The following is a 24,438-nucleotide window of genomic DNA, read 5'->3' on the forward strand; positions in this document are numbered from 1 at the left end:
TAAACCGCCTTTTTCGTTACATAATCATAGTATTTTTTTGTTCTATATAAAATTTACGACGCAAAACTTAATATGAAAATCAGTAAACATATAATCGTAAATATAAAGAATTTTCAAAACATTTTCAACACGGTTTGTTGGTTTTAGATTGAGATTTGAATTATTTTTCAATACTTATATAAAAGCACGTTTTTACTATGAAGGTACCGACGATTCATAGTGTTGTTTAAAGTAGGTTTAACCATAAAGGTACGTGAATTTTGTAAATTTTTTAAAAATAAAAATTCTAAAGTTTGTTTTAACCTGTCAGCAGATGTTGAATGGAGTAAATGTAAATACAAAAAATATATAACATGTTCGATAATAATATATATATATATATTATATATAAAACATATTTTATTGTAGCCTGGAATAAAAATGTGATCATTATACAAGTGTAATAATGCATAACTAGGTAGGTTCATTTAAATTCTTAGAAATTACTTATAAAATTATAAGATAAGAGTTCATAAGATAATTTTTCGACTAAATTTAGGTGATTTAAACGTGTAATTGATAATAATTGATATTTAAATGTTATCACCGATATAATTATATAAAGACTTGCACCTGTGATATATTTTATGAAACCCGGAGAACAGATATAGAATAGTACTTATCTAATAATTTATTCTATTTTAAAAATATTAAATAATATTGGCTCCATAAAATATTTTATCTACAAAAATAAACTTTACGATGTTGACGTATTTTGATCATAATAAATAAAATATATTTTAGGTACTTATTGTAAATATATTTTCATACAACAAGATTATTTCAATAATTAAATTAAATTAATTAAAACTTATGAAAAATTATATAGGTTTAATAACCATAAAACTATAATATTTTAAACATGGAATTAATTAACTTTGGATAAATAATACAATTAGCAGTTACAAATAATTTTAAAATCAACAAATCGGTTAAAAAAAAATATTACTAAGCAAATAAAATATAAGTATGCTATGTAAATAATGTAGGTAGATACCAACTACAGTACTATGTGTACATGATATAATGCATAATATGCGTTTTTGATATATTTTACTCAATCTGAAATCAAATGCAGGCATATATCAGACAATTTAATGTGAACGACCTTTTTAAAATAAATACGTCAACAACAAATTTCACAAATTAATCTAGTCCGAATAAGTAACCGTGCATTATATTTCATCGACAAATATTTTTTCTCTAAAAATATATTTTTTTCTATACGCAAGGATTTTTGTTCATTGATTGACTTTTTGCAAATGTTTTGACCATATAATATAATGTAGGTATATTATGTTCATTGATAGCTCTACTATGTACTATAATGTGTGTATATATTATATATACATGGGATTCCGTTGCCCATTAGATATATTAGGCCGTCATCATTGTCCACGTAAAGAACAATTGGGTTGTAATTATTTAGGCATATTTAATTACGACCGAAACTGTACACGTGTATTATTGTGATTGTGCTCTCCAACACGAACATTTCCGAATGGCTATTCAACAAAATTTACTAATAACAATAATAGAAATAACGCGCAGATAACTGAGTTAAACGCGAATGCCGTGTCCTTATGAATATGTAATATAAATATATATATATATATGCAATGTATATTATACATAATAAAACATAATACACTCGTACAGGATAATATATATATACGTATATATTATAGTTCCGAGTTTCCGACCATGACGACATGACTACCTCGCCAATGATTTGTCGGTCGGTTCATTAGAACAACGTCCGACCCGTCAAAAGCACATTGGTGCTAAATTATGAACAATCAAAGTTGAGTTATTAACGAGGTCTGGTCTCACCACGTCATATGCATGTGCGCACGTGTCACTCTACGGTTTTTAAAGATTTCACGACCGACAGCCGAGGTTAAAGTAAACACCACATAGTGTACTATATAGTACTTACTACGCGTGCGATTAAAACCTGCAATTCCACCAAAACTCGCGTCACCGAAAAACAAAACGTAATTTAACACTATCGTATTTAAGTATCATTTATGTACCAGAGTGACGATAGGTGTAACCATCGCGGAATTCAATTATACATAGAAATGGAGTTTTCCGAGAAATTAGTAAAACGCGTGGAGACGTTGCAAACATAAAAAATGCAAAAAACGATTACACTAACATACGCTGAACGCGCAAATATTATTATAATAAATGACGGTAGCAACTAGCAAGTATCACCGTGCATATCATATTATATAATATTCGATTGAAATATGCAGTGAAAATGGTCAATGACTTTTTTTTATAGGCCATTTTTATACGAGTATCTCAGTTCACACTTATCATTAAATTCATTTGAACAAACAAAACAATGCGAAAATATTCATTATGCACTAGACGTTAGTGAAGCTAAGTAGAAACTAGATAGGTACGTATCACAACTAAGACAATTTACACGCGAAATATCGCATATTAATAAATAATATTAATTCATTATGTTAAGTTGGTGGTGCTTTTTTAATGATTACAGTTACAACGCACATAGGTATATAAATAATATAGATAATACTAATTATTGTACACGGCGGAGTAGGAAATAGACAGGAAAATAGCTGAGACTAGTGAGTGCATAATGTATTATATTGTAACTGAATATGCAAATCGTCAACATAATAATATTATATACACGCCATAGTTGTCGTATACATCATACTAGTATTATACTCGTATAGTAAATAGTAACTATAAATGCATACTATAATATTTTTTTGTCGTCTATAACTGCTGATAATAGAAATAAATTATGCAATATCGTGATCAGGTGCAATGTATTAATTAAAATAATTATCAAGTATGTGTGCGTGTGAGGCGGAAGGAATCAAAACTTTTAACCTGACAACCGCGAAATATTAAATTATTGTTATATTTCTACAGTCAAAAGTGTTATTATCCTGACTTTTATACGATTTTACACATATCATAACTATAAACTATTGTTGACCGAATGAAAAGAATTGAAAATAAAATATTTGTTGTAAAATAATTAAATAGTTTTGTATATAACTAATGCAGTATATTATCTGTCTAATAAAGCGTTTCACTAACAAAAAAAAAAAAGTGAAACATTTATTCATATCATATTTCACGAGGGCTGAAGCCTGAAACTATTGTTAATAATAGACATTAATAATAATAATGTTTTGTATAAAAATGTAATAACATTATACAATTAAACAGAATTTCCTGAAATTATTTACAGTAAATTTTAATTTAAAATGAGTTCTAAAATTTTGTATTTATTTATTATATTCCAAACAAAAATAGATAATAACATCAAAAAATATAACAGATATAGCTGTATGATATGAACGCCAAAAGTACAAAAATTACATATCATTTGCGTAAAAATGTGTATGACATAAGCGCCAATCTAATACTATTATATATATGTGTGATACTCAACGTATGACAGATCAAAGTGCCAAAGATATCGTTTGATGTTTCGATTTTATAAAAAATCGTCAATAATAAATATACAAATAAATATAATTTTAATTAATTGATTGATTTTTTAATCCATTTTTTTTTTTACATAATATTCTAAACGATTTATTTCACCATCCTAGTAATTTCTTTTATTGTACTTGTACAGTTATTTCTCTTGGTACACCTCAATGACATATTACCGCTAACCATTTCTTGTAAAAATCTATATTTTTGATCTTTAAATAAAATGTACGCCATACCTTTATTATTAATAGTTTTTGTAAAATTAATTTTAACTAATGACGCTTACACTAATTCTTACGAAATAGGTAGTAACAATTAATTGTATAACACAGAACTGCTCACACACTGTTTATGAGACAATCTATCGTAATCATACAATAAATCAGTCGATTAAGATTAAACTTTGGAGTCTTTGAACGATATACTTAGCTCTAAATTTAAATAATCTACCTAAGCTTTCTAGGATTTTGACGCATTTGTACGATACGATTTTGGCGCTTTTGTACGATACAACTTTTTTAATTCTTATCTAATTTTGGCGCTTATGTCTTCTACTGACAAATATGACAAATATTATATCTTGTAGCTTAATAACAAATAGTTTATTGTTATTTTCAACTAATCAATAATTTTACTAATAAATTTGTGTTTTAAAAAAATGTTTTATTGTAATTATACTTAAGTGTAACTGTTAAATTTAAATTGTAGTATAAAAAAAAAACTCTTTTCTCTGTAATCTAATCAATCAGTATAAAGGGAAAACACCAAAATGTTACTACAATTTTAATACAAAAAAAAGTTTGAAACCATGATATATGAAAACGTTTTTTGCGGTAATAGGTTTATTCAACATAAATCACATTACGACGGTTAAAATGTTGTTTAAGTAAAAATAAAAACAAAAAAAAAATCGTATCCCGGTCTGATAATCCCAAATGAAAAGTTTATCTACCTGGTTCACAACTATTGTACCCAAAAGTTTTATAGGTCATCAGCCACAAAATCAGAGCTTTTATTTCCTCAAAATCAAAAATCTATCTCTATATAATAACGAGTACACGAGTATAATAATACATATTATACTTATTTATATATATATATTAATAGTAAGCATAAAACGTCATAATATTAAACAGTAATTTATCATTAGTTTGACATATTATCAAGGTAATTAACTTATGCAATATATATACATATTTCCATAATTCAATTACGTGTCCTGTATACAGTGGCTATAGATTACGTTCAAATGAAACGATTAAATCAGATATCTGAAATAAAAAATAAAAGGTTATTTCAGAGCAGAGGTTTTATTCGCAGACGACGATAGCTAAGTTTCTTACAGGCAATAAGCGTATGACATTTATTGGATTTACCAAAAATGTCGATAGAAATTAAGCGTGAAAAAAATTGGACACCATTAAAAGGTTTCACATAGATTTCCGCATCGATATCAAATAATATATTTAATGAAGAAATAAAAAATAAGATTTAACAAAACGAAAATTTGCGGCAGCTAGGACTGTACGATTAGGTACATTTTTGTTATGATAATATATTCTACCCGCAAACACAGAGCTTTATTTAAAAAGGGCGCGGTCCTGAGGGTGTTAAAATATTTAAGTATTTAAAAGCAAAATACAAATATTATTGTTGTTTAATATTTGATCCTATACATTTTTCTGTAAATGCAATGGCAAGTTTTACAGAATTCGAGTGAGAAAAAACATAAAACTTAAAAAAAATGAAATAATTATTTTTATTGTTAGTTTATTGCAGTTTATTACGTAGAAGTATATTTTTTTAATAGTTTTTATTTACTGACAGAATACAATTTTACAAATTATAATACCGCCATTTCAATCGTGGATAAAATAATAAGTATATTGTATAATAATGAAATTTAAAGACGCCATCACAAATTCTATGTCTGGAAGGGGAGAGGGTGTCGCATCTCCGTGAATATAAAGAATATCTCGTGGAAAACAGTTGTGGGTCTGCCACGAAAGGGGAAGCGGAGGCGCGGTCGACAGCCGTTAATTAAATGAGGCTCACACAAACACACCGTTGCCAGTATACCAAACGCCCTGCAAACGTGATGATGTTTAAGTGTGCTTACAACACGTGATATTATATATTATTATTATACGAAGTACATAGCCGCAGCTGGCGCGCGAGCGCGGTCACCCGACCAGAACGAACAACAAACAAGCACGCTGCACTAAAGGCGTTATAATATGTGCACGGCAATATGGCTACCGCGTCGACGAAAAAAGCTGTTACCGGCCCTCTGGAAGCGGATTATATATTATTATTATTATTATATACGTCATATTTCCGTGATGTAAACAACCGTAAACACTGCACGCACGCAGTCGTCAATATCGACAATAAAAAAACAGAAACATACATCGAAATGGCAGGTACAGGTAATATCACGTCGATCCGACTCAAGAGAGACGAAAAAAATGGAATATGCTTCGAAAAAAATAAAAATAATAACGAAAAAAAATGAAATTATTGTAAAAGTGATGCGATATAAATTCCCATAAAAATACCCTCTGACAGAGATGAAATAACGGCTGAGATATGAGTCTGGCTGCTGCGAGGCCTAGCAAACTTGCACCCCACGAAATTATATAGCGGGTTTTCCGATCGCGGGGGAGTCGAGTGCACCATTCTCCAACCACCTGAACCTTCACTCCTACTCCTACTCCTCTACTGCGTACAACGCAGACCTTGGAACGGACCGGCACCGGCGACGACGTTCCGGTGGACAACCATATATACACGATATATACACTCACACACACACACATACACACACAAGCACACACACGCACACACACACACATACACAACACTTCACCTGGCGCTTTGGTGTGTATGGGAGTGCGCGTAAATACATTGGTGCCGTGTTTGCCCATATGCAGTCCTCCAGTCACGAGCGCAGTATACGCGCGTACATGTCATACGTATCATCTCCGGAAGACGTGTACCCGAGTCCGTTTTTACCGACAGTGAGACATCACGTATATATCTATATTATATATTACGCCGTGTAATCTGCGTAATATTATATTGTTGCCGTTTTACAGCGCGTCAAGTCGTCTAAACCTATTTGCCTTCGGTGAGTTTTTAATTTTTAATTTTTTGTTTATTTTTATCCGATATATTTTATTATAGTCATAAGTGTCTAATATGTTATTAATTGTCACAATATTTTACCTATAATTAGAGTTGATTTTTTTCAACCGATAGTTACGTATATTATCTACGGTAATTATTTCAAATAATAAAAAAAACCCGAATAATTGGCTTGTTTGATGAATTTTATTTGCACTATTTGCAGTACATAATTTAGATGTCTAGATATATTTTTTTAATACTATTTAGTTTAAAATATAACACATGTATTCATCTTTTTCATCTGTATTATCGTTTAGTTTTCATTGATTATACGTCCTATAAGATAGCAAAAATTTTTATCCGTAAACGAAACTATTAAAATTGTTTATCTAACCGGTAATATACTTGTTATTTAACTTTTATTTATTATGACTTTCATTTAAGTATATTATGCGCGAGTAAACACAAATTAACACTAATTATTGAGATTATAATATGCACCTGATTGCTATCATGTCTAAATTGCATTTGTTAAACGTATTATGCTATAATAGTTAACTTATACTACTTATTAGCATACTTACTATATAGGTAATCTATAATAAGGCTAGTAACTATAGTTACTATCTGTATATATTGTCGTAATCATGCTGTATTTATGATTCATAAGGATTACAAAAGTCATACATAACCGTCAACAAAAATTTTATAAAACAACTCAGAATTTATGTCTTACTAAAGTTGCGTTGGAATTATGCATTAAAGTAAATGTTAAAATATAAATATAGACTATAGTGTAATATAGTGACAGCTATCGTTGACAGCTAAAAGTATAGAATAGTTTCACAGCGTGACTTATGTAAGCTAAATAAAAATGTTGTATGATTTTCTCGTGAGACTAAGATTGATATGATTTACTCGACAAAATCCCAACAGATTACTGTCTCCAATTTTGTTATATAAAGTATTTGTAAGGTATTAAAGGACTATATACTTAATAAAACTTCTTTCAGCTGTTTTTTTTACATTAATTTTAACTATAACAATATAATGCAATTTTTAACTAAATAAAATAATAAATAAAATGTTTAAAAAAAATAATTGACGATTCAAAATTCAAATGATTAATCTCAATAGAAAAAAAAATGAGAAAAATGTTGAAAATAACAACTTTACAAAGCATAGATAATCAACTATACAGATAGTATTTAAGTCGAGTGAATAATATTGTTCTATACAATTATGTAAAACAAAGCCAGAAATTCTAAACTCCCGATTCGCAAAAAGCCGGATCTGCGTCGGTCGGATATGACGTCACGCTCATGAGGGGATCTCTGGAGTGTATGTCCATTAGATTGGTCTGACAGACCGTAACATCCACCTGCGGAATAAATATGTGGAACGCACTATATACACACAAATGAAATTATTTGATATGGAAGGAAATCGAATATCCTACTGTGAATGACCGGATTTGGCGGGCAGAGAGGCTTCATCATAAAATGGGCAGAAAGCATAGAGAGTGAAATCAACATCAGTATATGTATTAGTACCTCATAGATTTTTATAAAAATCTCCCGCGAATATTATATTGTCCGTGACGCAACAGGCGCTAATTAACAATAATTAGTGATATTCGTGAAAGATACACTTTTTTCGTTAACGAATACATATTGTCTTTTGTGTCTCATTGTTATCACTGACCTAATCGATTAAGTATACATTTACAACTCATTAACGTAGTCTTAATAACGTTTAAAATTATCTTGACACCTTAAGGTAGATGAAAAGCGCTTGCAATAACTAATTCATTATTTTCAACATATTATTTTAAAAGCATGGTCATTAAAAATAATTACCAAACGATTTAAAATACTTGTTACCATAAAACAAAGATAGACAATAGAACTTAAAAAAATATTAACATGATATAAGAAATAATATAATATGATAAGTAGAACTTAACTTCAAAGGTGTAAATAAGAGTATTATATTTTATATTATGTCGTTTATCAATATACATGCGGGACACAGAAAATATGCTCCTGCATTATCATATATTTTCGACACGTTTTAAATATCAATTTCAGTCAAATTTACTAGACCCGCATGAACTTAGCTAAGCCACATATCAGATTACTTGTGAATGTAAATTTCCTTCTAAAAAGATGTTATTTGATGGCATTTCTTCACAGAAAACAACGAAATAAAATAAAAACGTGATCATAATTAAAAATATGGATATAATAATGGATAAGGAAATATAATGGAGATATTGATTAATAGAAGTTAGGTACATAAAAATGTTATGTAAATTTGGTAAAATTGTACAAGCACTACAAAAACTTTAATTACTTAAATACAACCTAAATATAACTGTAAATTTATATGGTATGTATAAGAACACAAATTAATTTCTTATGAAATAAACAAAGTAGTAATACATTCAATATGCCTATTGCCTAGTAGGCGATTATTTTAACAAATTACAATACCTCCTCTATAGTTCTATTATCGTATACATAGTCTTATAAATTTATGATTTTTATGTAATAATTTAAGAAATATAGGATAGACTAAGTTAAATTTAAGTACTGAATTATAAATGCAAAATGTATTTATTTTCTGACTTCTATTAACCGTTATTTAAACTCATATTAAATTGTTAACAAAAAAAAAAATAATGTGATATTATTTTACGAGGACTCATTAGTTAGTAATTACTAATTAAACAAGACAAATACATAATACTTAACTCAATTATTGATGTAGTCATGTAGAGTAAAATATTAAATGTATAATAATTATTTAAATTACCAAAGTTTAAGTTAAAAAAAAAAAAAACTTTAAATAATAACAATAAAGGCTTCCGCTATCCTGTGGTTGCATTATGTTTATTTAACGTAGGAAATAATTGCCAAACTAATAACATGGTCTTATATTTAATAGATAATCGTTAAATAACTATGTGACATCAAAATTATATTATTACTTTTACTTAAACCAATGGAAATTACAAGGACTTGACCTTCATACGAGTATATTTAGACATCATAATAATTTAGACATATTAATAATTTGTGTTCCTTTTAAAAACTTATAAAATTCATAAGTTTATAAATGACAAAAGTTTATACATATAACGTATAGTCCATATAGACACAATTAATCATTGGTTTTTTAGTGTCGTATTACATTGGTGAAAGACAGCTGACATAATTAAATATAGATACAAGGTGCACTACATATTCCGTATTGTATTACGAGCATATACTTCGTGAAGAAAAAAGAAGGTACAATTCAGCTAATTAGAAAAAAGAGATGAGCAAAAATAAAAAAGGAACAATTTTATAATGTTATCAACGTTTGGCAACACAAAAAATAGAATAAAATAAAATATTATACGGCGACGCCAGTAGCAAGAATATAAAACACGCAATAACGGATACGGTTAAAAGAAAACTTATAACTCGGTACCATCTGTAAGAAAATTTAAGATTATTATGTCCAATGTTTATATCATGATTATTATTTATTATCATATTCTGCAACGGTATACCTAGGCACCACAATTAGGAACGATAATCCACGCAGCTAGACCGAAAAATCATTCGTGTTACTGTCTTGGAATTGAATTTAATATTTACTTATTCGCAAATGCAACACGTAATAAACTCGCAATTGGACAAAAGCTGTCAGACACGGTCTGATCGGTGCTGCATAATAATATATATTTCTAATATAGCTAGGCGGCACACTATACATTATGATCGCGGGCGCAACAGAATCTCAACGCGCGACCGTCGATCCGAGACGCGCGCGGGACTACGTTTTATACAAATTGTAATTTGTGGCGCGCGTACCTACCTATAGATTAATACACGTAAAAACAGATTCAATCAAAATGACTGTGTGAGAAAATTGATCATTACGTAATATTTTAATGCGTAAACATAATTTAGCGACGACGTTATGATTTCTGCCATAGAATAATACTCAATGATTTTCGACGATAACTGGCACTCGTCAATTATATCATGACCATGATGTCATCAATGCACAATAATATTAAATGCATATTTATCTACAATATCCGAGCGCGAAAAAACTGCACAATCGACTGCATATCATTAAAGTTTGTTAGCAGACTGTTGTCGTCAGCGTATGCGAACGATGATTATTGATGATTGTGAGAAAAATATTAAATAAGTTGGCACGTGCGTTCCATTCGGTGAATAGAACTTGCGTATAGGCAGAATCAGTACCCAGAAAGGGGGTGTGCGTAGTTTTAAGTATGAAAATATGATTATTAATTTAATTCATCTTTTATTTTATTATAAAACTATTATGGGTATACTTAACAACATACGCGAACACAGGAGATCAGGTTAGAGGCATCTATAAACTATGATTAAGACTGGTGAGTGCACTATATGGTTTAAAATCGCGCGTGCAACAAATTCGCAAATATGATCATAACATATTTATTATATCAGACCTTGCTGAGGTAAACAAAACTCTCTAAAGTTGAAAATCTACATAATATATAAGACACGCCATTTGAACGTACGCATTGGTAATAAAGGCACAATACTATATATATATATATATTAGTACCTATCATATTTACTGTCGACATCGCTTTCACCAAAGTGTCCCCGGGTCGTCACAGCCTCATCGCGCGATAATCTGAAGAATAATATTATATTATTAAGCAAGGTCGCGCGCGCACTGCTATATTCACTTTAAACTTTAGTCACGGTATACATTTCTCTGGGTTTACGTAACGTATATATGTATGTCTTACTACGTGTTTCGTAGCACGTCGAATCACACGGTTTGAAAAAAATGCACTTTTCATCATTAATAATATTCTATAACCAATGAAACTTTTTTTTTCTGTTTTACAAATTTCCGTTCTACAGATGAATTTGTGAGTATTAATGGAATTCTTTTTAAAATCGTAAAACTAAAATTTAACTGTCGATGCTAGTAAATATGTACTCATAATTTTTAATTTTACGATAGTTGATAACAATATGCAGTATGAAAATCGTTAAAGTAACATTTTTTTACATTAATTGTTTCACATATTTAACACAATATTACATAGGTAGTATAATACACAGTATATGATGTCTGTAACTTTACCCTCTACATGACTTTTTATAGAGTAGGTAATAACTAATAAAACAATATGTATTTTAAATTAATGAATACAGAATAAAGATTTTTTTTACAAATATAAACTACAAGGACGATCAAGTATTAAAAATGAATAACTAACCAAATATTTTATTGTACTAGAATAATTATGACACAGACAATGATAAATACATACCTATAATAGTCGCCTAGTTTTAAAAATATTACCAATTTATACGTCATTAAAATATTATATTGTTCAACAGTGTAATATACTGAATAACAAAAGTTTATTTATTTACTTCTTTAATTCTAATCCTATAAAAAAAATTAAATCAAATATATTTCTAACTACTATCACTGCTCATTGTATGAAACAATACTAACACCTAGGATTAACTTGTAATTTAAATATATTATATATACAAGATAATTTACTAAATATTTTTCTTTAATTCCCTAAACTAACTAAAATTTAGGGAGCACGATATAATAATATTAACTTTTTTTTTTCAAACAGGAACCAACTTTCTTCATTGTAAAATACTAAGAGGATGATTTTTTTTTTTTTTTTAATACTGATGTACTTTAAACTACTTTTCTGAGTTATTATTAAAATTATTATCATTTAATTTATATTTACATGCATCAAAATTTAAAGAAAAAAACAAATTACAGTAAATATAGGTTGGTTCTAATTTGAAAAAAAAAAATTACCAGCACAAGAACTCTTTTTAAATATTATAACAAATAATTTAAGTACTTAAAAAATAGTTCCTAAAAATATTTAAAAATTCCCTTAAATCATGATTTGAATAAATTCATTATTAAAGAAAACAGGAGTGATCATGCTTCACTTGTGTATTATGTACATTGTACAAAATTACTATAACATATATACTATAAACTATATACTATTTTTTCTTATTTTTTTTATTTTTTGAATAAATTTAAGTTAATATAATTCAATTATAATGAGAGGATATATTTTGAAAATTTGTACGGAGTTTGAGATACTTAATTTATGATAAACAATTATTTCACAGTATAATATATTATAATTATTGAAATAATAATTTTTAAAATTATCATTTTTTTGTGAAAAATAATTCTTTTAAAAAAATTTTTGTTTATATAACATTTATAATTTATTCTTATTTTTATGCATATTTATTATTTATATAAAATTTTCAATAATATTAAGAATAATAAATATATTTATTGTTTACGTGAAAAGTAATTTAAGAATTTTGATATTCCCAATTTTATAAAATACCACATAGCTATATATTATATATACAGTATTTAAAGCATAATAATAAATTAAACACACTATTCTAAACAGTAATCAGTTTAAATCTGCATACAAAGTAAAAAATAACTATAAAAAAATCAATACCCAAAGGAATATTTACACATATAGTCAGGTTATAGGTACATATAATTTAATTAAGTACAAAATAAAATACTGTTAATCTAAATTTTTATGAAATAAATAAAGACATTATTTCCAAAAAAAATATTTATTTACACTGTTATTTTTAAAACAATAAATAATGATAAAAAAAATATTTTGATGCGATAAAGAAATTAAATTATGTTTTTAAAAACTCTTAGTAAATTTGAAAAAAAAAACGTAAATTTAATTTGTAAACTAACTAGGAAAGAAAATAGTTTTAGTCAATGCAATGATCTAGAAAGGATAAAACTAACTCTAATAAACAAAAAAACATAAGATGAAATAAAAAAAAAAATAGCAATATAACTGATTTATTAAAATTACAAATAAGTGAAATAGAAAAAAAAGAAATATTTTTCAAGTAAATATTATAAACAAAAAAATAAAGTTGAGTAAAATTGGGAATGAGTGAAATAGAAAAATAAAATATAAAAATAAGAAATAGTTTTCAAGTATTGTAAACAAAAAAATAAAGTCGAGTAAAATTAAAAACAAACTTTTATACAATATAAATAGATACGTTAATTACAGTTTCGAATTTATTTATAACCTATCAACCATATTAAAACTTTATAATTTATTTTCAATAATATTTTTATAATATAAATATTAAATATAATATATAACAAAATAACTTACACAAAATATTTTATGTATTGATATATTTAATGAATAAAATCTGTTTTTCAATTGTTTAACCGATTAAAGAAAAACAACAATTTAAAAAATTAAAATGATGTTAATAATCAAATTTAAATTTAATAAATATACATACGTTAAACATAATAATAATATAAATATCTTAAAATAATTTAGAATCATTTCAAGTATAGCTGATTTTACTTTAAATGGTATAAAAGTGATAAATAAAAAATATATCAGAGATAGTAAGAGTATAACACTATAATATAAATATGATTATAGCCAAAAAATGTGATCATTGATCACCCACATAAAACTTAATTACAATTAAATGAATAAATAAACTTATTCTATCGTGAAAAATGCAATTATTTCCTTATATTTTAAGGCTTATAGTATCCCTTCTACTCAAAATTAAAAAAAAAAATTCTCATTAATGAATTTATAATTTATTATTAAAATATTTTAATTTATAGTTATAAAATTATACCATACTCTTTTACTCTTTCCTTTAACAAATTTTTGATATTGTATTTCAAAACTTCATATTACATTCTCTTATAGACAAAAATTAACTAAATCTTAATTATTAATGTTAAATTAGTAATGTGTTTTTTGAACTTTACTATTGATAATACAATATAAAAAAAATTTATATTATTTTTTACGAATTGTCGCGTGTTTAATTATACTTGATTTTAAAGCAATTGCCATCTAATGTTTTGTTATGTAAATTTAGTTTTACAACTATGAAATTTAGAAAACTCATTTTCCATTCATTTTAAAAACAGTAGTTAAATAGTAGTTTGTATATTTTAAATTCCAAAAGCTTACTTTTGTTAGATTACAAATTTTTCCAAAAACAGCATTAAAAAAAAATTAAAAATATAGTCAAGCAAGACATATACCTACGCAGAAACTGTCGCGATAAAATTGAATTTTTTTTATAGGTACATAAATATACTCGGCAACTTACAACTTTCTATTTTATTCAGTTTTTTATAATTTATCTATAAGTTACTACAGATGTGAGAAAATATACTCGCCTCTAAATGTACGGCATCACAGCAAACATTGGGATATAACAGGATCGATACTATACAATTTACATACTCATCACAAATATAGTTGCTTTCGCAGTCATCTGTGATTCTTAAAAATTATGCAAGTGATAGTGAAAAAAAAATGTAGCACATATAGAAAAAGTAAATGGTAGGCTTTGACATTATTTTAAATAAATCTATAAAGTACCATACCTACTATGGATGGTATCACTTTAACCAAAGTAAACTTTTAACTAGGTAGAAGTTTTATTATAACAAACAAACCTATATATTTGATGTAACGTTAAAAGGTACTTAAGAGTTTTTTCTTTCTCAAAAGCCAAAAGGTAAAGATGAAGATTAATATTGTATAACAAAAAATTGAAAAGTAATGAATAAGAGTCAGTGAAAAAAATAGGGTCAGCATAAAGTAACCTAATTTTAAAACTCGTTAAAAACAAATCATTTACATTTTTGATGATTATATAGGTAATATTCATTCATAAAATAGTAAAAAATAAAACAATTGTGTAACGATATTATAATAAGGTTAAAAAATAAACAAAATGATAGCTTGAAAATGTTGTAAATAGAAATTGTCATCAAAATATGTTTAAATTATTTTAGTTATTATTTTAATTGTTGCAATGAAAAATACTTAACTATATTACAATAAAGTTAAAATACTAACACATGCTAAAATACATTTTGAGAAAGGAAAAATAACATTCATTAACTCATATAAATTTTTGAACATAGTTATTCTATATTTTTTTTTTAACACTACTGACACTACTTAACACGAGTGTAAAAAATTAACATTAAGTATATAAATGTTCAACTACCGTCTCTACACATTAAAATACCAAAGAAAAAATAAAGTTAACCTTATGTACAAAACATATTAGCTATATGGCTATATATATTATATATATAGGTACTGATTTTTATAAGGAAATATTTGATTTTTAATATTTTTAATTTTAAACACAATACGTACATGAGATACATTCAGTTATAAAAGTTTATAAATAAAGCATTTATTTTGGGAAAATGGCCATCTCACCAAAACATATATACTACAGTATACGTAATGTAAAAGGTAAAAGGTTTAAACATAATCATTCTACCATTATTACGTGCTTGTGATACTTCAAAGTCCGACATCTTAAAACAATTGGCGGTCAGGTCAAACAAAATAATAATAACAAAATAAACTCTATAAAAGTTCAAAGTTGTTTTGTGGTGCGAAACTGTGCAAGTTTCTATTCAAGGAATTCACGTGCGTGACATAATTTATTCGACAAATTTAAAAGTGTTTACTAAAATGATCACTATTCATATTTTTTTTTATTATTTAAAATTTTTAAGTTAATGTAAGTACATTTTCTATATTTTTTTTGATAATTAGAATTAATCTAATTATAAACTTGACAATTTATTTATAAAATTACTTTAAAAGGGCGTTTCATTCGCATTTGTTGTCATTGTCTTACAAACGTGCAACCTACAAATTAGCATTCTATGAAACCAAAATTAGATTATTTAATATTTAAATAGACACTATACAATCAAACCATATCACAATAAATTTAAATATACGTCTCTTTAAAAAATTTAAATTTCGTTAAAAATCCAATGCAGAAATACAAATAATATTCTTATTTTAAAATTCTATAATAGATTTGTTCACTCCAATATTATAAGCTAGCAAAACAATTTTACTGAACGCAATTAGCTGTTATAATTAGAAAAATATGTGAATTGTGCAGTTGTAATTTTTAAGAGTCAATCAAATAAAGATAAAAAGCTTAACAAAGTATAAATTAAAATTTTAAGAAATGTAAAATAAATTGAAAATATTAAAAAAAAAGACAGGAAAAAAGTCTTTTCGCAGTCGGTAGGATTCGAACCTACGCTCCCAGAGGGAATCTGATTTCTAGTCAGACGCCTTAACCGCTCGGCCACGACTGCTTGATATAAAAAATAAAAGAAATTAGTATATTTAATAAATATATCTAGTAAATACTCATTTAATAAATAAAATTTTTAATTCTTTATTTATAAATGATAATAATAATAATAATAAATTATTACTTGAAATTATATTAACTACTCTATTTTAAAGGTATGCCAAAATATTGATCTTCATAATTTAGTTAATATTTAAAAATGCTTTGTATTAAAAAAATATGTTTTCATAAAATTCAATTTTAAGACTTATTATTTATTTTTTTTTTAACATAAAACTTAATATGGTTTATTTTTTTATTATATTAATTATAAATGTCAAGTACCTATTGGGTACCTACTTATATGTGTTTTTTGTATAAAACTGAAAAATAATTGCTATAAGAAATGCATTGAGACTTACTTACAATTAAAATACTTTTTTATAACTATGATCACTTTCAAATTTAACATGATGATATTAAAACAACTAGGGCCTTAATGAATACTTTTGATAATTTTTAGTACCTACTGCCTACCTAACATTTTATGAATTTGAAATTTAGCTTCAAACAAAAAAAATTTATTAGATAGGTATCTACAGTTTTTTTTACATTTTTTGTGATCTGTAGAGGATGATATATCTATTGTTTATACATTATACATAAATTATATATTTCATAAGTTTTCCAAAAAATGTGACTAATATAATATTTTTAAACTACAATAAAAAAATTGTATTTGAATAAATTAGAATCACTATAAGATAGATTTATTTTGCATCTTTTAAATCAAAAGTAAGTACCTAGGTAGGTAGTTATTTACCTACCGAAAATATTATATTGTTTTTGAACAAAATTCTATTAAAACATTTAAAACCAACAAATTGTATTATATGAAATAAGTAATTACACATTATTGTTACATTCATGTATACATAATACCAAGAATTTAATACCTGTTAGGTAAGTACAGATTTTATAGTTACTTACTTACATGAGCAGATAAAATAATATAAAGCTAGTGTTTGTAAATTATAATTCTGTAAAAATAATTTATTAAAAAATTAAAATTAAAGATACAACTTATCCATAAAATTTCTTTTTTATAAAAGCTCTTATATTGAATGAGATAAGATATAAATTAAATTAACATATTTTTCAATTTATATCGAGGTTTTTCTCAATAACAATTTAATCCATGTAAATTCAATAGCTTACATTTATAAAATAAATATATAGATAGATTTATAAGAAATATTAATTCAAATATACAATAACTATTCTGAAATATTATAAGAGGAATACTTAATAACTATTAAAACATTAAATAAGTACTCACTACGCACTGTGAAAAAAAATTTTAATCCCTCCTTTAAAAAGGAAAATGTTAAACTTTTTTATTATCTTCTAACAAAATAAACAACATGAAAACCTAAATAATAAATCCTACATGTTTGAAGTAGTTCATATTACATATTATTATGTAATAAAATGAATTAATTTTTACATATTGATAATTTTACTATTCAACATCATTGTTGATTACAAAATTGGAACTTTACCTATTGGTTTTAATAACTGTTTTTGTTATTATTCTAGTTATTCATTTATATTGAATAAAATTAATACAACAGTGATTCAAATTATTGTATATTTAATATTACTTACAAACTCATTGTAAAATTATAACATTACTAATATTATACAGCCTAGCTACCTAGTTTTTATATCAATATTTTGTATTTTCCAAAAATGAAAACTCAATTTCTTTGGCATTCTTTAATCATAAAATTTTAACTTAATTTCATAAAATATTACATAGATACAATCTGTAAATCTTATAAACACAATAGTCAATATCTAGGTAACCATAATATGCAAATACAATTATAATATTATATTATATAACATGTTTTTACATATATGAAAAAACACATATACCCAATGATGGCATTTTATAATTTATTAAAGCTATACATAATTTTGTGCCCGAATCCCGAGTTAGTTGAAGTTTAAATATCAATAATACATTTATAAAAGTAAGAAAGTAATCAAATATCAATTACATAAAAATTATTATTTTTTTAATAATAGATATACATTATATTGGTTATGGGAATAATAAGTAATATGATTAAATATACATTCAAAAAATAAGTATATATTACTATTTTTGAATCTAAAAAAAAATAACTCATTGAAAAAATGATTATAATTAGTGCAAATTATGAAAAAATTCTGTTACACATAAAAGTAAATTATAAAGCTCAGTCGTAACTCGTAATAGACACAGTTATAGTAAATTTAATAGACGTTAATGTATAATAAATTGCCGGCAACAAGGCACTGAGACTTTATAATATAAATACAATATACACATTAAACACAATATATAGGTACAAATATAGTTAACGTAATTATAATATATAACAACCGAAACATTAGATGTGTCTAACTCATATAATATTATTGAATATACTACTATAGATGAATAGAATATTTTGTAAATTATTATATTATTTATAAAAAATAAAAAATTTATGAATTTATGTATATGTATTTATGTTATAAAAATAATATAATTTTATAAATTCCATTTCACATAAAGTATAATATATATTGTATATGTATGTTTATTATCAATCATTATAATATCTAATATCGTGAACTTAATTTATGTTTATAAGTGTTATACTAAAAATAACATCATCATACAATTTTTTTCTACCAAGGTTATCTACTAGGATTTTACAAACTTATATAGGTATCATCCATTATTTAAATATCTACTATAAACTTTAAATAACAGTCGTAAAATTACAAATAGCTGAAGTTTATTCCTATTCAAGAAACTTGTAAATAATATAGGTGAATTATACGTATCTTATCTTGAAGTACTACTACAGTTCAAAAGACTTGTAATCCGTGGAAAATGGGAAACGCGTTTTTTCGTACACATTGAGTCAATAACGTTCGAAAATAAAATATTATGATATTATGAAACAATTGATTAATAACAAACATTTACTATGATTATATTATATGTAAAATATAGATTGCTTTCTCTGGAAAATCATTGCATAATATTAAATTAATATTGTCCATCATAATTCATAACTCACTTAACGCAATAGAGAACGGTGAAAACTGTTGTTGGGGATAGAATAGCACAACACTTTGATAAAACTTCAATATTTACGGCTGTTCTTTTTAAGAATAAATACTCATGTAAAATAAAGCAAAAAATCAAAATAATGAACCGATATTAGTTTTATTATGGTTCTGTGTGCTTATGGTGGTTAACTGGTTAGAACTTTATTGGATTTTTTCAAAAGATAATACAACAGAGTTGACGTTGATTCCGTCGTCAAAATATATGATAATAATGAAACGGTACAATTTTTGTGCTGCACAAAAAAAAAATAAAAATATAATAATATGACCCAAAATAGCTAAACAACGACACCACTGACCTGAAGCGCATAAATACAATGTTTGATAAAATATATTATATTTTTAATGGAGAAAAAATATCTAAATATCTAAACATAGAAAATCAACATAATATTATATAAAGTTAAAGAATGATTTTATAAAATTATATATTTTTACAGGTATATACAAAGCGACCCAGAAGGATTTTCACCTAGAACAGATGACGAGGATGAACAGTTTTTCCATCGATTTTGTTGGGATCAGAACAGGAGGCCTGACCAAGAACTAATACCTAGGGTGAGATTGAAGACACCATATAGAACACCACCACTTCTTACTATAAGGTGAGGCAGATGATAAATGGTATTCAATTTATACGGATCCCAGAAGATTTTATACATATAAGACTATATATTTATAGGAGAAAAATTAAGTTATGATTAATGGGTTTTTGTTTTGGGTAAAATAATAATAATAAACAGTCGTAAGTTTTTGAAATTGTATTAAATTGTATTAAATTATAATTTTAAATAAAAATAAAAATAATAGATTGAAACATTTTTTTGTTTGTTATGATTAATTAATATGTTTATTTTAGTCGTATGCTGAAAGAGTTGGAAAACGAAACAAAGAAGAAGAAAATGGAAGTAGTTCCTAGGTGTAGATCTAGATCAGCATCAGCATCACGACCAAAGCTCAGACAATATATACCAAATGAGGTAATCGTAAATCGTAAATCATAAACAGATTATTTCAAAATAAAAGTTATAATTTTGTATAAAAGAATTGTAAAACTTAACATTTAACGGTATAGGTAAATAATAATATTATATTTATTATTATATTAATGTTAATGTTTATGATATATTAATATGCTATTGAATTATGTTAACTTGAAAATAAACTAGAACCCTTTTTTTCCGTTTACATGTTAGGTTAGGTAAATTATTTTTGATAGTACGAGTAGAATATTTGTATTTAGTTTAATAAAACGTATGGTTCATACGTACCAAAAACGTTATTAAAATGAAAAGTACAACCATAAAACATAGCTTATTATAAATAATATATCATAGAATTTATAACAGTAAATTCTTCGAATTATATTGAAGTTTATAAAATAAAGAATAAACAAGTATTTTGTAAGAAACTTAAGAATTTAAATTCAGTAAAGCAAGTTGTATAAATCTTCTTTTTAAATTCAAATAATCATAGGATTATTATAATTTTTTTATTATACATAATAATATAAAATAACAAATCGTAAACATATAAATATGATATACAAATTTTAAAATTTTAAAATAAACTTAATTATTGTTTATATGAATATTTTGAAAATTATGTTTTAAAAAAATACTAATTAATTTTTAAAACTTTTGTTACAGAATGCACCATTGGCGAAACGTTTCAACCGTGTTGGCCAAGGAAATCGATGTACGAGCCGATATGAAATTTATAATTCAACTACTAGACCTTTTGGGAAAAGTTACCGAGAGATGATAACTTCATCTGATAATAAAACAAATCAAGAATCGACAGATACCAACGAAAGTAGTACTGAGTCAACTCAAAGTGCATATGTAACTTGTTGTTCAGAAGTTGAAACATTAAATGTAACTGGGTTTCAATGCGTAGATGAAAATTCCACTAAACATCAAGTTACTTTACAGACTACAGTAGGTGAAGATATAACAGAAGCAAGAAATTATAACGTTAAACCTAATGATTATGCTAAAGTAATTGAAGAAAAGTTCAAATCAACTGAAATAGTAAAAAAGGCGGATGAAAAACGTCTTATGTACAAAATGCCAACAACATCTACTTGGAAAACTTATCAAGAGGAACAATTGACTTACGAACCAGAAAATCAACAAGTTCACAAGGAAGTCGTTACCAGATCTAGAAGTTTATATAATCTGCAAGAAGAACCGGTCGAAATATTATTAAACAAGTCATCAACATTAATAAAAGCAACATCAGAAAATCATTTGTTTGAAAATAACATAAAACAAAAACCAATAATTATACAAACAACCCCGTCCAAAAAATATAGTAGTACTGTTAATTTAACTCTTGAAAAAGAATCTACGAAATCCAACAAAAACATTAAATATAAATCTCAATCTGATTTATGTAGGGACATTGAAGAACCACCAAAACTTGAAAGACCTAAATCAATGGACTTCTTTATCCATAAAGAAAATAAATCACACACAGAAACATTGAAAAAACACTTTTATTATCACCCTCTTAAGCCAAATAAAAAACTTAATGATAATGAACTACCAGATCCAGATAAAGTACTAAGTACAAGACAATTATTTCAAAAAGAACTAAAAATACCACTACCACCAAGTATGAATAATCAAAATCCAAAAACAGGACCAAGACCAACGCAAGAAGTACGAATTATTCCAGAAACATACACATCAAAACTTAAAAAATGTGTATCTGTCGATATGGGTACAAGCATACACAATAGATGGACAGATAGCGGAAGCATTTCGTCTGGAGTTGGCAGTGAAGCAAGCTTTGACACAGAATCATCTGAAACAAATCAACGAGCTGACGGATACAGTAGTGACGACGAAGATTACTTAACAGACAAAACAACTGTTGAAATAATTGGAAGACCAGTATCAGCTGAAATACTTAATAAAATCAGAAAGTTTGGTACAAGCGTTACTTATTATGGTGGTAAGGTAATATCCAGTACTAGAGGAGCGGTATGTAGTCCTATGACAATGACCATTATGGATGAAATAAGACATCAAAAAGAAGAAAACGTAAAGCTTAGACTGGTAAAAAGTAATAGTTGTGGAAGTAGAATTGAATTAATAGAAGAACCCAAACGTGGTGAAAAACAAGTGGAAGCAATACAAGAAGAAGAAGAAGAAGAAGAAGAAGAAAATAATGAAGAACAACGAAGAACACTAAGTTCCCGAATAACAGATGACAATTTGTCAAAGCTTTCAAGTGCATCCTCAGATGATATGTCATGGAAAGCTTTAGTAGTTATTAGAAAGAAAATGAGTACAATACCAGTATTTGATATGGAATTTGAAGAATTTGAAATATTAGATGACAAAAATAACTAAAATTTAAATGATCAATTTCTTTAAAAAATGTTTTTTAATTGTTGTTATTATCATTATTATTATTTGAATATAATATAAAAAATGTATTATTGCCAATAATTCTTAATTATAATTAATAACAGTATTGAAAAGATATTCTTTGTATAAAAAAAATCATTCTATTTTAATTAAATTTATTAAAATTGTTTAAATCATTCGATATACAGTTAATTACGTTATTATTTTTTATCATTCTTAATACTTGTAAATAGAAATAAATATTATACGTTAATGTATTCATAGAAATGTCTTTTGAAAATAAAAATTGTAAAACAAATAATTTTAATATTTTAAATATAAATAACACTTTTAAAGTTAAATAAAAATATATTTTGTGCAAATAATATAATATATCGCTATAAATTAATATTAGCATCTGAAGTTTCTTATGGACAATTTAATTCATACACATATTTTCTAATCGATCTTGTTTATTTATTTTAGATCACTGGTTCACACACCGGAGCGGGGGGGGGGGGGGGGGACATATCGGGGGGGGGGCGCCCAGGTTCACCACGAAACAATTTTTATTTTAAAACGTAAAGAAACAAATTAATTAACCGGTTCCTTTTATCCATTATTGGGTATTAATAACGGATAACCGATAAATTATTATAAAAAAAAATAGCCATTCGAACACTGTATAGTTTGTTTGTAAAATATATCAAAAAAAGATAATCGATTTTTTCAATTTATAGGAGGGAGGCGCGAGATTTTTGAAAATCTACAAAAAGGGGCGTAGAAAAGAAGAAATTGGGTACCATTGTTTTAGATTCAGAGTGGATGATAGATGTATTCATTTTACAATAATGTGTATTTTATTATTTATATGTCTATGTACAAGTTATTTAATGGAAACAATTCTTTGATTTTCAATTTCAATATATTTTTAGTAAGAAAGTGAATTTAGTTAGTATTTTTGGTAGAGAAAAATGAAAAATTTCCAATATTTTTAAAAATAA

The 24,438-nt window shown here is 25.8% G+C and overlaps 2 protein-coding genes and 1 non-coding gene across 3 annotated transcripts in view; 1 reads left to right on the forward strand and 2 right to left on the reverse strand.

Annotated features, from left to right (window-relative positions):
* Positions 1-23,444, forward strand: part of LOC112599657 — a 29,020-nt gene extending 5,576 nt beyond the window's left edge. The window contains exons 3-5 of the mRNA XM_025346653.1: positions 20,516-20,680; positions 20,935-21,055; positions 21,725-23,444. Coding sequence (XP_025202438.1) covers positions 20,516-20,680; positions 20,935-21,055; positions 21,725-23,437 — 1,999 coding nt within the window. The 3' untranslated portion in view covers positions 23,438-23,444. The remainder of the gene's footprint in view (positions 1-20,515; positions 20,681-20,934; positions 21,056-21,724) is intronic.
* Positions 1-24,438, reverse strand: part of LOC112599658 (calcium uniporter protein, mitochondrial) — a 68,883-nt gene that overhangs the window by 26,966 nt on the left and 17,479 nt on the right. The gene's annotated exons all lie outside the window — the stretch shown is intronic.
* Positions 16,842-16,923, reverse strand: Trnas-aga. The gene has a single exon. It is a non-coding gene; the product is annotated as a tRNA-Ser (tRNA).

Source organism: Melanaphis sacchari, unplaced genomic scaffold, assembly GCF_002803265.2.
Source record: "Melanaphis sacchari strain LSU unplaced genomic scaffold, SCAv2.0 Contig54_pilon_pilon, whole genome shotgun sequence".
NCBI classification, from domain to species: domain Eukaryota; kingdom Metazoa; phylum Arthropoda; class Insecta; order Hemiptera; family Aphididae; genus Melanaphis; species Melanaphis sacchari.